Consider the following 18,024-nt stretch of genomic DNA (forward strand, 5'->3'; position numbering starts at 1 on the left):
AAAAAGAAAACCAGTAAGTTATTTCTAACAAGTATTTTATTTAGATTTGACAACGGTTTCAATTACCATAAACCATCTCCTTAATAAATATGATTATCATTTATAATTTTCACATAGTACAATGAATATGTATAATTCAACTAGATATACAATATAAATCTCTTGTTTTTCCTCAAGAAGTAGCTGTAACAAATAACAGGAATTTAATAATATTATTTTATATCGCAGAGAATTACGTGATTTTTCTGATTAATACACCACAAGTAGACTAACCAGCTCATTCTTCTTAATTAATGTATTTAGACATTTTTTCTTTAAAAAGGTTTGAATAAGAAATTAAAAATATTGAAAAAAACCCAATGAATGACACGAGTTAAGTGGTACAAAATTTAATAAAAAAATCTTCTGTGTACTGTTTTTGGATTTTTTTTAAACATTTCTAGATAGATGGATATTTTGGGTTTTTTCCAAATAGTAACGTGCGTACCAACGCGTTACATTTTAAATAATAACAATTATTTTTTAATATAAATAAAAGTGATTGTTTTATGCACAAAATAAAGTTTAATTATGCCAGGTGTATGTTCTTCCATAAAGCTATAAAGTACAGTTTGTTGACGCAAAGTTAATGAAATAAAACAAAAAATCCATCTATCTGCATAAAAACATGTGCAACTTTTCTGTTGCATATTGTCTTATAGGAAAAATGTAGTTTAGTATTTGACTATGAGAATGCTTTTAACAAGCATTTTGTTACATATTTTTTTTTTAGAAAAATATTTGGAAAAAATATAGAAACTAGGATGTGTCCATTCTAGAATACTTATTTACACCGCTACTGTAGGATTCACCTAGAATACTCACTCATCAGCATTCCAATGCCTGTTTATTTTAGGTTTTAGAGTTAATTTAATTACTCCTAAAATTTTCGAGTGGGAAAATTAAATATCACACTTTGAAGGATCTTAAAAGCTTTGACAATACTGTTTTCATTATACAACTACAACTGATTTAATTGGACCACCCTGTACTTAACGTAACACTTAGCCAATCACAAAGTACCACCCTAGACTAATTATTAATAATATTATGATAGTTAGGATATGACACAAAGTATTTGAATGGCGAATGGACTAGCTTCAACTCAATTGAATGGCGTAAATTATAGTTATTTTAAATACGTAGATTAATTGATACTGGGCGTTAAAGATAACACTGGTTTAGGTATTTGGTAACGTTTGGCGCTCTGCGATCTTTCAACTTGTTGTGGATTATCGCTGGAAATTGGATAGGAAGTTGCACGTTTCGCTGACCTAAAATTAAATTTAACAAATACAATTTTATGTAAATGGAAAGTATGTACAAATGAAATTGGATGCAGCTACACCAAATCTACTTACTAATCTACGATCGTTTTGTGTCATTTTGGTAATGTGTCTTAGTTGCTAAATATGAAGCAACAACGGCTCTGTAGCAATCCGTGCTTGTTACACAATTATTGCATTAATTTCGGTTTATAAAATGTATCTGGTGTGAACAGGACACTTTATTGATTTTACATGCTACACTTTTCAAACCGAAACTTAACTACAAGAAACAGGGTGGTGCAGAAAAAAAATGTAGGCGGGATAAGGAAATGTCTAGCCACAATCAACCAAAACGTGTCAGACTCCATTCAATTTCACCTTTGACACTCATTTGTGGCTAACGTAAACTTTGCGTTTCAAAAAGGCGGCCGTCGAAACGGCCGCGCTGTTTCGGCCAGGCGATGGAATCCCGCCTTGATCAAAGCTGAAAATTTACAAAAAAAGAAAACAAATACCATAAAAATAAGTTCTAATAAAACATTAAACTGACAAAATGTTAAGTAGTATTTTCTGTAACTAGCTAATACATTAGACATTGCTTAGTTTAAGAATATCAAAAGATTAGTTGAGAACTTTTTCTAAAGTTTGATTTGAAAACTATTTGTGCAAGCAAACCTTGAAAAACCATTCTTGCAAATAACTGAAACTCACCTTCTTCGTCGATTTATGGCCTGTCCGGATAGTCCAAAGTATCCGCGGGGAATAACCATGCGGGCGTTACCCTGCGCAGGCCTGGAACCACCGTGCGTCATCAACGTGGCCAAATGTATGGCGTAACCGTCCGACAGGACGGTGGCCTGACTTTGTTGCTTTTTGGACGCCTTGCCCACGATGTAAATCTGTTTGGGTCTCAGACCAACGTTCGTGTACACCGTAATGTCTTTGGCGCTGCCGTAAGCTGCGTGGATGATTACACCGTGATTCTAAAAAAAAACAAAAGTTTGTTATTACTAGAGTCCGGATACTAAACAAAAGTACTAAAATCGTGAAAAAAAGTGCTTAAAATTATTTTTTTCAAAAAAAGCATAAAACTCTCTTTAGAGATGTAAATTTTTTTTTGGGTTCATGTTCTCGAAAATTTTTTGAACTACTTGAGGAGCATTTGGAAAGTTTTTGAACAGTTTAAAGAGCTTATTGAAAGTTATGGAATGCTTTAGAGGCATTTGGAAGTTCTTAGACGGTTCTAGAATTTTTTTGGAAGCTTTTAGACCGTTTTGAAATCTTTTGGAAGCTTCTAGACTAGTTGAAGAGCATTTGGAATTTTTTAGACTGTTTTGAAAGACTTCCGACTGCTTTAGAAGCATTTTAAAGTTTCTGTAGTGTTTTGAAATTTTCTTAGACTACATTAAGATTCTGGACTGCTTTTAAAACATTTGAAACCTTGTATATAGACGGTTCTAGAAACTTTTAAACTGCTCTAAAAGCATAAGGAAACTTTTACACTGTCTTGAAATATTTTAGAGCTTCTAGACTGTTCTAAAGGGTTTTAGAAGGCTTTCGACTGCTTTAGAAGCATTTTGGAGTTGCTATACTATTTTGAAATATTTTTATACTACTTTAGGAGCATTTTCAAGGATTCCGGAGAGTTTAAAAAGCATTGAAGGTTTCGGACTGCTTTTGAAGCATTTGAAAACTTCTAGAAACTTATAGAAGCTTTTAAACTGCTTTTAGAAGCATACGGAAGCTTTTAGGCTGCCTTGAAATGTTTTCAGAGCTTCTAGACTAGGTGAAGATCATTTGGAAGCAAATAAACTATTTTGAAAGGCTTGCGACCGCTTTAAAAGCATTTTAGAGTTTCTATAGTGTTTTAAATCCTTTTCAGACTACTTTCGGAACATTTGGACAGTTTAAAAAGCCTTGAAGATTCTGGACTGCTTTTAAACCATTTGAAACCTTGTAGACGGTTCTAGAAACTTTTGGAAGCTGTTAAACTGCTCTAGAAGCACACGGAAGCTTTTAGACTGTCTTGAAATTTTTTGAGAACTTCTGGATAAGTTGAAAAACATTTGGAAGCTTCTAGGCTGTTTTGTAAGCTTTTGCAAGGCACTTTAGAGCTTCTATAGTGTTTTGGAATGTTTTCACATTTTTTTTTACTTCTTCAGGAGCACTCTAAACCTTTACACTTTTTGTATTGCAGTGTTTAGTTTAGTTGTGTAACTGTTTGTAACTTTAACTTTAATTATTACAGTACAGATGGTTTTCAATTAAAATTAATACAATTAAGTGGCACAATAGTAGAAAAAGAACATGACCCAGAGAAACAGGCAAACAAAACTTCAATAGAATTACGTTTTGACACAATTTAAGAAAAAAACACTTTAATAAACAAAAAGATATCTAACTATTATTATTTTTTGCTATACCTAACGGTCAGGGACTAGCAACTAGAACATCCTGTATGTTAGCCCAATTTTTTCAAAGCAAAACAGAGACGGAATATACAGGTGTGGGAAATCCAAAAGCGACCATAGGAAAACCGTGTAACGGACAGAGAAACGTAGGTAATTGTATGAGCGGGAGAAAGACAGAAAACGAAAAAAATATCAAGTAGGCCATATTTCTAGCGCGCCGTTGCCAAACGCCGTAAGTATTCAATACCCTCGACAAACTTACTTACGGCGTTTGGCAACAGCGCGCTAAAAATATGGCCTACTTGATATTTTTTTCGTTTTCCGTCTTGCTCCCGCGCATGCAATTACCTACGTTTCTCTGTCCGTTACACGGTTTTCCTATGGTCGCTTTTGGATTTACCTCACCTGTATACGTGTGACGTGTGCTGTTAACCTTTTGTATAGTAAAATCCAAGTTAAGGAACCCAATACAAAAAGTGATTCAGTCTATGACAAGCCTTACCTGAATCAAATTATTGAGATAGGCTGCCTTGTGGCTTAAAGGGCCGGTGGTGAACCCATCGGCGAAGGAAACTAAACCGTGAGGAAAATTATGCTGCGACAACCAAGAGACCACTTTCCGGTGTTGCATATCCGGTCTGCCAGTGATGTAAATAATCAAGTAGCCCAACTCCTGCCAGTGCCTGGATTTACACCAAACAAATGTGTTTTTTTTTTTTTGGCTGAAAAATGCCAAGTACGAACCTGACTACGTCCACAGCGCCCGCCCTAACTTTCGGGTCGCGTCCAGTAACCGAAACACTAGCCGTAAACGAACCGTCTATGCTGAACACGACAGTTTCCGTTTTAGGTGGAACCACCGCCATAAACAGGTCCACAGATGTATGATCGCCACGAACTATCATCTACAATTACACCAACGATTCAATTCCTCGCTAGACATAAATCACGTGATCAGTCACGTGATAACAGTCAGATTGCTGAAGAGCGTTAACATTAAGTAAATAATCTAAAAACCTTGATGGGATACAGTCCGTAACTGACGCTGTGCGTTTCGGGGATCGTGTAAGTCACCCGTCCATTTTTGTCGGTCACTTCGGTGGACAGAAAACTCCACTCGCCTGACGGTGGGTCTTTCATTATGTGAATGTCCACTTTTTCCCCGGTCAACGTTATCATGTCCAGTGGACCGTACTTGAACGTCGCCACCAGCGTCTGCGCCGCCCCTTCCCTTACTATGACGTCATTGGCTCGATGATTGGCTGTCACGTTCTGAAATAAGAGTCGATTCAACGATGTGTCTGTCCACCGCCCTCTGTACAAGAAAGCCAAGAAGGTGCATGCCAAAAATTCCAATATGGCCGAAATAGTGGTTGACAGTTTGCATTTGTTTGTATTGTGGAAATTGAGTTTTTCGATGATTAAATTAATTTTTAAGGTTTAAAGTCAAGACTTGGGATTACTTGCCAAAGTAATTTTTGTTTGCTATTATATATTGTTGTTTATATGTTTATTGTTCTAGTGAAAATGTAGTTTGTGTTCATTTTATTGTGTTATCACTATTGTTATTGTTCCTTCATTGTTCTATAATTTGTTGTTGGTTTTTTAACTTAAATTCTATTGCCTCTACAATATGCCGTCCACTTGTTGTTTGCCAAATTGTAAAAGCTATTTGGTGAAAAGCCCAAAAGTGTCAGTCTTTTACTTTCCAAAAGACCCTGCTTGAACCCAACAGTGGTTGAAAGCTTTGAACTGGAATGATTTTACTCCAACACAATACTCAGTGGTAAGTACAATATGCTTTCTCATTCAGTAAACTTATTGCCGCTTACATACATAGGTATGTGAGTTACATTTTGAGGCCGCCTGCATTTTGAGAGCAACAAAGGTTTACTCTGAAGAAACAGGACAGCTTTTAGAAGTTCCATTGGCACATTTACATTTTAAAAGAAAGGTCTTGGTAATAATATAAAACCCATTTACCAGTTTTGCTTACCTAGCTTCAAGGATTTCCAAATTTTCTTTGATTGAGCAGTTTTTTACATTAGTTTGTTGTACTTTCCAGGACAAAGGGTTCTAACCAAACTTGCTTTGGCTGGACTTTATTGGGTATAAAAAGCCATATCTATACATATCTGGATCAGGAATTAAGCGTTCTTTGATTTTTCACTCACAACTTCTAATCAACTACACGAAAAAATAAAAAAAAACATATTTTCTACTGCATCTGCACAGGTTTGTGTACAAAACGAAAACCGCTAACGCCGCCATTAAAAGTGATATTCTAGGCTTTCTTGTACAGAGGGCGGTGGTCTGTCTCATCTGGAGGTGTCAAATTGAGGAAAGTGTTAACCTAAGTTTTAGAATGTAGTAACATAGGCCATCTTGTTTTATCAAAATAAGTTAAAACGACATAGACACACAATTTCTACGGCCCTGAAATTTGCTGTGTAGGCAGTAAATTAATCTTAAATCTAGGGATGTGTGTTTAAAAATGAAGGAAAGTCAGAAATAAAACGAAAATTTGCTGTTTGACCAGTAAATTGTCCATAAAATCCAGCGACGTATACAGGTGTGGTAAATCCAAAACCGACCATAGAAAAACCGTGTAACGAACAGAGAAACATAAATGATTGCATGCGCGGGACAAAAACAGAAAACTAAAAAAATATCAAGTAGGCCGTATTTTAAGCGCGCTGTTGCCAAACGCCAAGTATCCAATATCGTGGACAAAATTAATTTTATTGTTGGATTATTCCTAATTTTTTCCATTCATTTGGATAATCGGTATACGGTCAGCGAGCTGTATTTAGTCCGATTTCTGTCATTAACAGTTTGATTGAAATTACTTATAACGATACTGAATATATTACGATATTGGATACTTGGCGTTTGGCAACAGCGCGCTTAAAATACGGCCTACTTGATATATTTTTAGTTTTCTGTCTTTGTCCCGCGCATGCAATCATCTATGTTTCTCTGTCCGTTACACGGTTTTCCTATGGTCGGTTTTGGATTTACCACACCTGTAGAACATTTTCCATAAACAACTCTTACTTAACTCAAATGTGATAAATCTTTTTAAAATTTGCAAAAATGCAATGAAACGCCAGTATTTTCGAACACGGCCCTGAAATTTTCTGTGTAACCAGTAAATTGACCCTACAATCCAGAAACGTACTGTATTTCTTCCATAAACCAACTTTACTTTACTGAAACTGTGACCATTACCATCAAAAGTTAAAGAATGTCAGTTAAAACGCAATGAAACACAATATCAGGAAGTAATTTCGAAATCTGGGATATACGGGACTGATTTTTGCTGTGTAGCCAGTAAATATACCATAAATCCAGGGATGTATTGGATTTTTTCCATAAACAACTCTTACTTAACTCAAACTGTGATAAATCCTCAAGAACTGCTTTTAACATGTTTACCTTCTAACTAGTTCAAACCAAGTTACAAAATCAAAAATTGAGCTCCAAATCAACTAATCTGGCAATACAACTTACTTTCAATTTTACCGACGTTCGTTTTTTGGACCATTTTTCTCTAGGTTGGCCGGGCTTAAAAGTGCTCTCCCTACCCTCCTCTATCCCCACCACATTCGACATGCCCTCAAATCCGCCTACTTGTCGCAAAATAAACGCAATGACATCGCAACTCTCCCAGTAACTGGCGTGAAAGAGGTGGGGCAGGGCGTTTGTGGGGAAATTGGAGAGTCCCTCGGGACAGTAGAGAGCGTAGTCCAGTCTTTTGTTGCCCCACCATTTTTGTTGCACTGTTTCACTCAATTGTCATAAAAACTGTCTGGATTGTTTGTTTTTTTTTAAACTTACGATTGTTTATGGTTTGTAGTGGTATAGATTCGATCAAACCTGACACAGTGCTCTGAATTGATACTTCAGACAACCGTCTTGGTAGCATTTGATCGTTGAAGATTTGAGGGTTAGTTTGCAAAATTTCCACTAAAACATACCATAATTAAACCAAGCTGACACTTTATAGAAAAACTTACGTAAATGATATGATTGTCCGTTGCCTAAAGGGTACTTAGCATATCTGGGGACGTTCATGGGTGGTAAAATAGAAAACCTAGCCGAAATTAGTGGTTCCAACCTAGAGGCTACAGGATCAGTGGGATGGAACATGTTGTAGACTTGATGACAGAATGGACGGCTGATGAAACCTTTACATTTTGCTGTTCAGACTTTGTTAAACTCACTTAAGGTTGGGAAGGTACCTGATTTATCGTCTTGCGCGGACAATCTTCGGTAAGCCAGCACCAAAGCTAAAGGGCTGCCAAAAAGGAAGAAATCTGACACTTCAAACTCCAGTCGCATATGGGCTGCTTCGCTCGTCGACGATGATCTTCTTCGAGGGTTACGCGTCGATAAGTGAGTGTCGTTCAGGTAATCCTCTTTGATAAAACACCACTCATTAAAACATACAACTTTTCCATACAACACAAACCTTTGTGATCATCTAAAATACTGTTTTCACTGCCATGACGCGATTTGCCTTCAACACTGCGACATAACGCGTCGTAAGCTAGTATGGACCCTAAAGAGTCGGCCACAAAGCATATTTGACCACTGAAACCGTGCCCTTCTTCAGAATTTAAAAAATCTGCAATTATGATTGTCAAATCAGTAATCAAGTGGTGTAATCTGGTTTTATTTAGACTATTTAAATGATTAAACTAGTTTTAAAAAAATTTGTCATTTTATTTTGGACAAGATTTTGACAGTTTTCAAGTTTGTGACAGATTGAAATTCTTAGATTCTAAGAGTGGGTGTCAAAAATAATGATCAAAAAATCAAAAAAATTAATTTTAAAAAGTGCAAAAATTCAAATTTTTTAAACGGGATAAACCTATTTTTGTAATTTTATGTTGTTCCCCGTCTAAAGTTTTTTTAACTTTAAAAACAATTTCTATGGCTGGAAATGCTCTCAATAAAAAAAACTTATAATTTCGTTGATTTTTTTATATTTTTAAGCTTTTAAAGACACTTTAAGAATATTTGCACACTATAATCATATACTCAATATATTGAATAAATTTAAACCAAAAGCAACAAAATTGCTCGTTTTTATTAATTTTGTCAAGCAAAAGATGAAAGCAAGCCAGATGACCAATAAAACAACTTCTAAGCGCGTGAGCAGAGTGAATGACGTGGTTTAACAAAACCATAATTTCATAAACTGTCATTGTGACGTCAGAAGAAAGCAGCCAGCATAAAGCTACTAATTGGACCAATCACGTGAAAAGTAATCATAATTGACATTTGTGTCAGATTTTGCACCAATAGCATTTTGTTTCGCGGGACAGTTACGTCACTCTAGTTTTCACCAAATTGTAGGTCTTTAAAACGTTTTTTAACAACCGTAAAAAGTCCACATAGTCAACTGACAAAATAACGTCAAATCTTAACAATAAAGACAACATTGCATTTATTGGTGTTAGTCGACTTGGTTCACTTTGCCAGCCCGTAATTCAGTCATTTTGACAGTTACGTCACTCCAGTTTTCACCAAATCGTAGGTCTTTAAAACGTTTTTTGACAACCGTAAAAAGTCCACACAGTCAACTGACAAAATAACGTCAAATCTTAACAATAAAGACAACATTGCATTTATTGGTGTTAGTCGACTTGGTTCACTTTACCAGCCCGTAATTCAGTCATTTTGACAGTTACGTCACTCCAGTTTTCACCAAATTGTAGGTCTTTAAAACGTTTTTTGACAACCGTAAAAAGTCCACATAGTCAACTGACAAAATAACGTCAAATCTTAACAATAAAGACAACATTGCATTTATTGGTGTTAGTCGACTTGGTTCACTTTACCAGCCCGTAATTCAGTCATTTTGACAGTTACGTCACTCCAGTTTTCACCAAATTGTAGGTCTTTAAAACGTTTTTTGACAACCGTAAAAAGTCCACATAGTCAACTGACAAAACAACGTCAAATCTTAACAATAAAGACAACATTGCATTTATTGGTGTTAGTCGACTTGGTTCACTTTACCAGCCCGTAATTCAGTCATTTTGACAGTTACGTCACTCTAGTTTTCACTAGATTGTAGGTCTTTAAAACGTTTTTTGACAACCGTAAAAAGTCCACATAGTCAACTGACAAAACAATGTCAAATCTTAACAATAAAGACAACATTGCATTTATTGGTGTTAGTCGACTTGGTTCACTTTACCAGCCCGTAATTCAGTCATTTTGACAGTTACGTCACTCTAGTTTTCACTAGATTGTAGGTCTTTAAAACGTTTTTTGACAACCGTAAAAAGTCCACATAGTCAACTGACAAAACAATGTCAAATCTTAACAATAAAGACAACATTGCATTTATTGGTGTTAGTCGACTTGGTTCACTTTACCAGCTCGTAATTCAGTCATTTTGACAGTTACGTCACTCCAGTTTTCACTAAATTGTAGGTCTTTAAAACGTTTTTTGACAACCGTAAAAAGTCCACATAGTCAACTGACAAAACAACGTCAAATCTTAACAATAAAGACAACATTGAATTTATTAGTGTTAGTCGACTTGGTTCACTTTACTAGCTCGTAATTCAGTCATTTTGACAGTAATGTTACTCCAGTTTTCACCAAATTGTAGGTGTTTAAAATATCTTTTGACAACCGTAAAAAGTCCACATAGTCAACTGACAAAACGACGTCAAATCTTAACAATAAAGACAACATTGCATTTATTGGTGTTAGTCGACTTGGTTCACTTTACCAGCCCGTAATTCAGTCATTTTGACAGTTATGTTACTCCAGTTTTCACCAAATTGTAGGTCTCTAAAATGTCTTTTTGACAACCGTAAAAATCCCTAACGTCAAAATTTAACAATAAAGACAACATTGCACTTTTCTATACGTAAATTACCTTGATAAACTGCATTAGTGGCGGCCACGGTACGCGAAACCGATTCCTGATAGTCCGAGTTGCTGGTGGCCAAAATTGGAATAGCCCCAATGGGAATTGAATCGTGCGTGACCTGAGGAACATCAGTGCAGGAAGGAGAAACGTCGAAACTGTACGGACTCAAACTGAAATCACCAATTTCAGTTAGTTTACCTGAATTTGTAGCGTTTCAACTGACCTGGATAGAATTCCTAAACTTTCCGTACAAACCGAAGGACACGACACCAATTTTATCGCAATATGTCCGACTAAAGAGGGGTAATGTTGTCGCATCACCGACTCGAAAGCGCCTTTTAAAGTGGTTACGTCGGATTTTTTGGCTGCCATATCAACGTTTGCGTCTGAAACCGGTTAATTATTAGTTTAAACATTGTTTTGGTTTTTGGTAAGTTTGTACCTAAAACGCTGCCTGCGTGGAGTACTAAAATTAACACGTTAGTGGAGCAAGGCGAGTGGAAAACGTTGGGGGAATCCGGTCTGGACATGTCCACTGAACCGACTTTAGTTTTTTGTAAAGTCTTGCGACTGACCCGTTCGCTGGCCACTCGTTGCAGGAATGTGGAAGAAAAAATACTGTCGTCAGGTTGATCTGTAAATTCTATCACAAAATTAATTATTTATAACGTTGGTTTATACAGGGTGTCCGGAAAATACGTGTACAACGTTTGACGACAGACTCCTGACGTCAAAATATGTCGATCTAAGCCGACTTAGTTATATCCAAAATTGTCTCGTTTAGCCGGTAGAGGGCGTCAAAAATTTGTAAAAATATTGGTTTTTTACTAAATTACGTGAAAACCTGCTAATGGATTTTAATGAATTTTAGTATGTAGACTAATACTATAAAATGACGTTTTCTAGTAGTATAGTCACCGGCTGTAAATAAGTGGAAGTGTTATAAAAGTGATATAATACGTCAACATTTCTCCTCATTTTATATATGAACGGCGTTATGACAACCCAGATATTTTTGTCGAGTGACCGGAAGTATTTTGAAGCTATTTTACCTCTTTAATATTTCCCGGTGGATGAGCTGTTTCGCCAGAAAAAAAAAATTTACAATTACCTGCATACATCAAAGTAGGTATAATAAAGTTGAAATTATTTATTGTAAGAAACTAAGTAAACCAAAAACATTACTTAAGCAAATGTGTAAAATGACCGCCATCTTGCTGAATACACTTATCAATACTCTTTAAGAAATGAAATTGTACCCAATATTTTTACAAATTTTTGACGCCCTCTACCGGCTAAACGAGACAATTTTGGATATAACTAAGTCGGCTTAGATCGACATATTTTGACGTCAGGAGTCTGTCGTCAAACGTTGTACACGTATTTTCCGGACACCCTGTATACAGGGTGATTCACGCTGATGGTATTATATTAAGAAATATCTAAAAAAACGGATCAATACAGTGTAATTCAGATTCGATTCTCAACCATTGGGATTTCTGAAAAAATGCCCTAATTACAAAGTCAGTGACAAAATGGCGTTAGTTACAGCAAAACGGATACTAGATTCGCGTTCTCCATGCCCAAATTAGTTAAAACGACCAACTTGACGCGTTTAAATCCAAAATGGTAGTGGTCAGGGTATAGTAGGCCAAGAAAAAACTTTTTCCAAAAAATTGCAATTAACGATTATTTTAAATATTAGTATAGACTCGTCATATGCTAGTAGGTAGCTAATGAATAGAGCTATCACGTGACGTTAAGCGGACACAGCTAAGTTGCCCCGTTTGACCGCCAGAGGACGTCAAACTTGATTACCTTTTTTCGGACATTTTCGAAAACGATTTTTGGTATATTTGAAAGGGGTAGCCACATGATTTTTTTTGATAATCTTTTTAATTTTGAAAATCGTCGTAAAGTGCCATTTGTCAAAATGTCATTTTTTATGGGTGTCATGTCTTGAAAAAAGTGCCCTAATTTCATGATCATCTCTATAACTAAAGAATACTAAACATCCTATACCTGATTTGTTATTTTCAATATAAGTTGGAGAACCAGTATCCAGATCTTCTTCGGATAACAGTTCTAAGGAACTCCATTTGGCTAAAGACGATGAGTCTGACAGTAAAAATTAGTAAAAATTTGGTGGAAAAATAACAATCAAACTCACCTTCACAATCAAAGAATTCTTCGTCAGATCCCGACTCTGAATCGCGGCCCAAGGTTTCGATTCGCCAATTACCAACTTGCAAATCGAAACTTTTAACAGAAGCCGAACCGGGAGAGTGCAAACTTCTGGGAGGTTGTCGCTTGTCGTCTCTCCTAGACATCAATTTCCGTCTAAACAACGTAAAACTCTTTCACTCAACCCTGTTGGTTTTACGTACTTGATTGGTATTGAAGTGATCTCTTCTTCCGAGCCTTCCGCGTCCGAACTTCCCGCCGTTTGGATTCTAGGAATGTTCTTGCCTAGTAAAGGACTGTCTTCCGTCACTTCGATACTTCCTAAAGTGGCCGCTAACGTTTTGCCCGCGTCTTCTTTACTAGTGCTGTTGTTCATATTGTCGTCTTCGTCTACGGTTTTAGTGTTAATGACATTGCATATTAAGGTTAAAACATACCAATTTGATCGTCTTCGATTTGTCCCATTTTCCTTTTCAACGCCAATTGGGTTTGTCTCTCAATTTCTCGGATGTCCTCCATTGTCAGGCCGTGCCACTCGTCCTGCCACGCCCACGCTTGTCTGTGCGCTCTGAGCATAGTTTTACGCAATGCTTCAACCACACAAAATGTCAAAAATGTCAAAAGTTTGGAAGTGAAACTTATTACCGGTATCGTGTATGAAACGTTCTATTTTCGTCTGCATTCCCCAATAACGAAACTCCACTCTACAAAGCTTGTAGGCGCACATCATAGACTTGCCGGAAGGGGTGGGTTGGGGCGCGTCGCGCACTTCGTTCCAGTATTCTTCCACCCAGTTTTCTGATAACGGACCCCGCCCAGACTTTTGGGAAACATAGTACAGAGGGTCTTCGTCTCGAACGTAGTCCGCACCGTACAACTGGTCACGGACGAAATCTATAACATCTGCGAGAGAGAGAAAGAGTTAAACTTAACGATTTTCACAGAATATCATAAATTTTCTAGTAAAATGAAAATCGTACCGACTATTCGATTTCTCAGATCGCTTCCAGTCAACTGGAATACGTTTTCTTGATGTCCGTTGTCGGCAAAATAGTAAGTTTCGATTTCCAAGTAGAATTTTTCCACAAAAGGACAGGTGTATCTGGTTTTAGTGTATGGGTAGGCGTTCCAGGCTTCTTCCTCCACCATTAAGGCGGTTTTTGGTAGGATGCTTTTGATCCACCCTTAAAATTTAAATAAAAGATAGTGGAGCATACAAAATATAGAAATTATACGGACAATCTTTCAAGATTAAAGTTCTAATAAACGCAGTCCACAGTACTTGTAAATCACAGCACTGTTCCTAGTTAGTGATTGGTCAAGAAAAGCAGCTTGCTGCTTTTTCTTGACCAATAACAATTGACCAAAGTTGTGACATTTGGACGGTTTGTATTAAACGTATTTTAAACTGTCGTGAATGTGACAACTGTGAAAATCAGTCCCATTAGGAATTAGGATTATAAGTTTATATTATTATTAAGAAATGAGTAAAAATCACCTGAGTTGCATTTTATAGCTTCATGAGTGACATTTAGTAGTTTGCTTTACACGTATTTAGAACTGGCGTGAATGTGACAAATATCAAAATTTGCCTCATGAAGCTATAAAACAAACACACTTGAAAGAATGTAAATGTGTAAAAATCAACTGAATTGCACTTCATAGCTTTACGAGTGGCATTTTGACAGTTGTGACATTGAGGCTAATTGTTTTATACGTTTTTTCAATTATTGTGAACGTGACAAGGGTCAAAAATCTATCTTTTCCAATTAAGCTATAAAACTAGAAAAACGTAGAATGATGAGTGAGAAAAAATCAACTAAATTACATTTTATAGGTTCACGAGTGTTTTTTTTACATTTGAGTTGTTTGTTTTACACGTAGTTTCAACTAAGTAAGCTGTCAATATCTGTCTCATGAAACTATAATACAACTAAAAAGCCTTGAAAAAATCTAAATCTAAAAAAATCAACTGCATTGCACTTTATAGCTTTACGAGTGTTATTTTTACTTTTGTGACATTTGAGTTGTTTGCTTTACACTTATTTTAAATTGTCGTCAACTGAATTGCATTTTATAGGTTCATAAGTGGCATTTTGACCTATGTAACACTTAGTTGTTTGTTTTACAGGTATTTTGAATTGTAGTGAACGTGACAACTGTCAAAATCTCTCCCACGAAGCTATAAAACTAGAAAAACTCACATAAAAGATTGGAAATGAGAAAAATCAACAAAATTTTATTTTATAGGTTAATAAGTGTTATTTTGACAGTTGTGACATTTCAGTGTTTGTTCCAAACGTATTTTGAACTGTCGTGAACCTGACAACATTCAAAATCTGTCTCATTAGAGTAAAACCACAAAATATACGTGAAATTAAATTAGAGTAAAAAGTCCCTTTTTTGATCAATATCTCAGAAACCGATGGTTTTAGCCAAAAGAGCCTAATTGAGGAAAAGTTTCCTAGTAGTCCATATTGTCAGTTTCCCAACGATCCGTATAGTCACGTGACCAAGGTTCACTTGGATTGATGGGACGGTTTGTGACGTCACTACTTTATCTCAAACAAAATGTCACTTTTTGATTGGATTGGTCAAGAACAAGCAGCAAGCTGATAGCTGCTGGTTCTTGAGCAATTTAAGAGAAACACAGTTTTTGTCATTCCAGCATTGCCACATCTACATGAAACTAGTGACAACAACGGATTTTTGTTCGACCACCCTATAGTAACTTATACCATTTTTCGATTCTGCTAAGTTTCCCTCTAAATTTTATCGTTTTCGAGAAAAAATTGAAATTTGAAATTTTCAATACTTAAAAGGCTGAAAAAAGTAAGATAGACGTGCAGAATCCATAAAATTTTGACATGATCATCATTATAAAGCTTGAAAGCTAGTACTTTCGCTTTAAGTAAAACTGGTGAGCTTGTTCTATACTTAAAACAATAAATTTAGATTTTGATTTGGTAAACTGGATATGAGTGGGCTAGTGTAAACAAAGTTAATTTTTATGGTTTCCAGATCCACTTTCTATACATACGTCCAAAAATAGACTGTGAGATCAATATTCTTGTAAGCAAAACCGACAGCAAATGTCGATTTCCGATCACTTAATTATGTTATATAATTTTGATGTAGTTTTAAAACCAGTTTATCAGAGTTTGTAGCTTGACCTTTACTCAGTAATTTACCTGGTAAATGACTTCCAACGTGGTAGATTTTTTTCGTGTACTGGCCTTGACCGCCGGGTCCATCCTTGTAGGGCTCATTGACAAGGATTTCGACTCCGCTGCCCTGACCACTGCTCTCTTCTCTGCTTTTTTTCTAAACCCCCCTTTATTTTTAGTAATTTTGTTTCTGCTGTGAAACGTCAACTTACGGCAATCATATAAAGTTGGGCGATCCGGTACTCCTCTACCGTTAAAGGCAAAGGAATGCGGTACTCCTTGATGAGCATGGTGCGGGCCCTAGGCCGGCTCAAGGGCTCGCCAGGCCTGGGCCCCTTCACATCCCACTCACTATAGGAAAACTGCGGAAATCTGAAAATTCCACCTTTGATTCAATCAAAACCACACACACACACAAAAACCATCACCTACTTTCACCCCCACTTCAAGTGAAGTTTAATTTAATACAATAAACTCCCTTATAACACTCTCATTATACAGTCGCAAATCCACCCTATCAGGTAGGTGGTTAATTTATTCAATTCACAGTTTCGCAAAGGAAAATAGTTATTGATTTGTGACAATTTGCGTGAAATGTTCTCTCTTTCACTGAACCCGGGTAATTCAGCAGTCACATAACAATACAGAAAAAGTAACAAAGCGTTTGGAGAAGGGGTGAGAGGAAGAAACTAGTTCCTCCAATGTCCCCCCCGATATCGTTGGGAGAAGACTGAGGACGAGGGCTTGCACAAAGGCAGATTATCGTGGGCGAGCGCGCCTGTGACTATACACGCTCCCGCCGTTTCAATGGGACATCCCTGGAGCTACTGAATGTATCCAGGAAACAGGACCGGACCACTATTGAATTGTAACAGTTTAAACTTATAAATAAAATGTAGTCTGTATCTCTCAGGTTGTTCATTAAGTTTACTTTTCTTTTCAGAGAGTGCATCAAAAACACTGCACTACCTATATAAATATTAGGTTGTATTTACAAAACAGTTGTGCTTAACAACCATAACAAATTACACAATGACAAATAATTATATCAGAACCTTTATTATGCAAGTTCAACTGGATGTTATAACTACCTGTAGCCTTAGATAAGGCAGCAGGCCCAGCTTATAATAGGATTGAAAGTGCCTGTTTGGAGAGAGGCGATCAATAACGTTATCGGCGTGTTTTAAACAAGACAGAGGTGGATTTGGGCAAATTTGCTGAAAAATCAGTTAAAAGAAAATTTAGTTTTTCTTATCTTCTAATTTTCAGTCCTGTTAATTATTTACCATAAAGGTTCACATGTGCTTAAATCCCAGCACAGTGGACAGTTTGTGATTGGTCAAAAAAAGTAGCTTATAACTTGTTGCTTTTTCTTGACCAATCACAAACCAGAAACAAACACTGCACCCATGGACTTGCTATTAAACAAAGGAAAATAATCATAAAAGGTCACAAGAGAACACAAGAATGACTTTATTATCAAATAAATTGGATGAATATTTAGTCCACCAAATAGATAAGAAAACAAGTTAGAATCATTGTCAGGTTAATCTGGGACACTCTGTACAGCTACAAACCTACAATAGATGCTTTTTATAATGCTCTGGTGAATTCGGGTACACAGTTTGTGACTTAATTATACCTGGAATAATTGCTCGAATAAATATAGAAAGCAGCCCAGTACAAAGTACATACATCACAGACTACTTATAAATTTCAGGCTAAGCACTTAAGTCAGTAATAAATCAGAAAACACTTACCAGCTTTATTAACAGCCCAATCTGATACAAGTCCAAGTTTAAACCCAATAATAACATAGGATACAAAACACATTAAATTTGTTATTAGGGAATTTTCTCTGAAGCGTACATTCATTCACGAAAAATGCTTTTATGGACAAAGTTAAACATTTTATAACAACAATAGATTCATGTGGAGTGGTGAAATGAAAAAAAAATTGGATATTGGTTAATTGGATGTCATAACAGATGTCAAAATAATTTGAAAAAAAAAACGTAAACATTAAGGTTGCCATCTCCTCTTTGTTTGGCTTGAAT

The 18,024-nt window shown here is 36.2% G+C and overlaps 1 protein-coding gene across 6 annotated transcripts; it reads right to left on the reverse strand.

Annotated features, from left to right (window-relative positions):
• Positions 1 to 18: 18 nt before the first annotated feature.
• On the reverse strand, positions 19 to 17,958 carry rdgB (retinal degeneration B). 6 transcript variants are annotated; one of them, XM_081975531.1, is made up of 23 exons: positions 17,728 to 17,958; positions 16,180 to 16,339; positions 15,992 to 16,124; positions 13,781 to 13,984; positions 13,446 to 13,703; positions 13,238 to 13,390; positions 13,004 to 13,190; positions 12,787 to 12,956; positions 12,639 to 12,734; positions 11,059 to 11,259; positions 10,840 to 11,002; positions 10,623 to 10,786; positions 8,193 to 8,348; positions 7,963 to 8,139; positions 7,738 to 7,908; positions 7,559 to 7,687; positions 7,232 to 7,500; positions 4,736 to 4,990; positions 4,463 to 4,623; positions 4,221 to 4,401; positions 2,019 to 2,290; positions 1,686 to 1,791; positions 1,175 to 1,313 (listed from the first exon to the last, which is right to left on the reverse strand). In XM_081975531.1, exons 2-22 carry the CDS (start codon positions 16,255 to 16,257, stop codon positions 1,695 to 1,697), a joined length of 3,675 nt encoding a protein of 1,224 aa, XP_081831657.1. In that variant the 5' UTR covers positions 16,258 to 16,339; positions 17,728 to 17,958; the 3' UTR covers positions 1,175 to 1,313; positions 1,686 to 1,694. The 6 variants fall into 6 exon arrangements, with proteins under 6 accessions (XP_081831655.1, XP_081831654.1, XP_081831656.1 ...); XM_081975529.1 differs by lacking the exon at positions 1,686 to 1,791 and having other exon boundaries at positions 19 to 1,313; positions 11,059 to 11,250; positions 12,639 to 12,719; positions 17,728 to 17,957; XM_081975528.1 differs by lacking the exon at positions 1,686 to 1,791 and having other exon boundaries at positions 19 to 1,313; positions 12,639 to 12,719; positions 17,728 to 17,957.
• Between the last annotated feature and the right edge of the window lie 66 nt (positions 17,959 to 18,024).

Source organism: Ips typographus, linkage group LG3 (genome assembly GCF_016097725.1).
Source record: "Ips typographus isolate SLU linkage group LG3, UJ_Ityp_2.0, whole genome shotgun sequence".
NCBI lineage: Eukaryota > Metazoa > Arthropoda > Insecta > Coleoptera > Curculionidae > Ips > Ips typographus.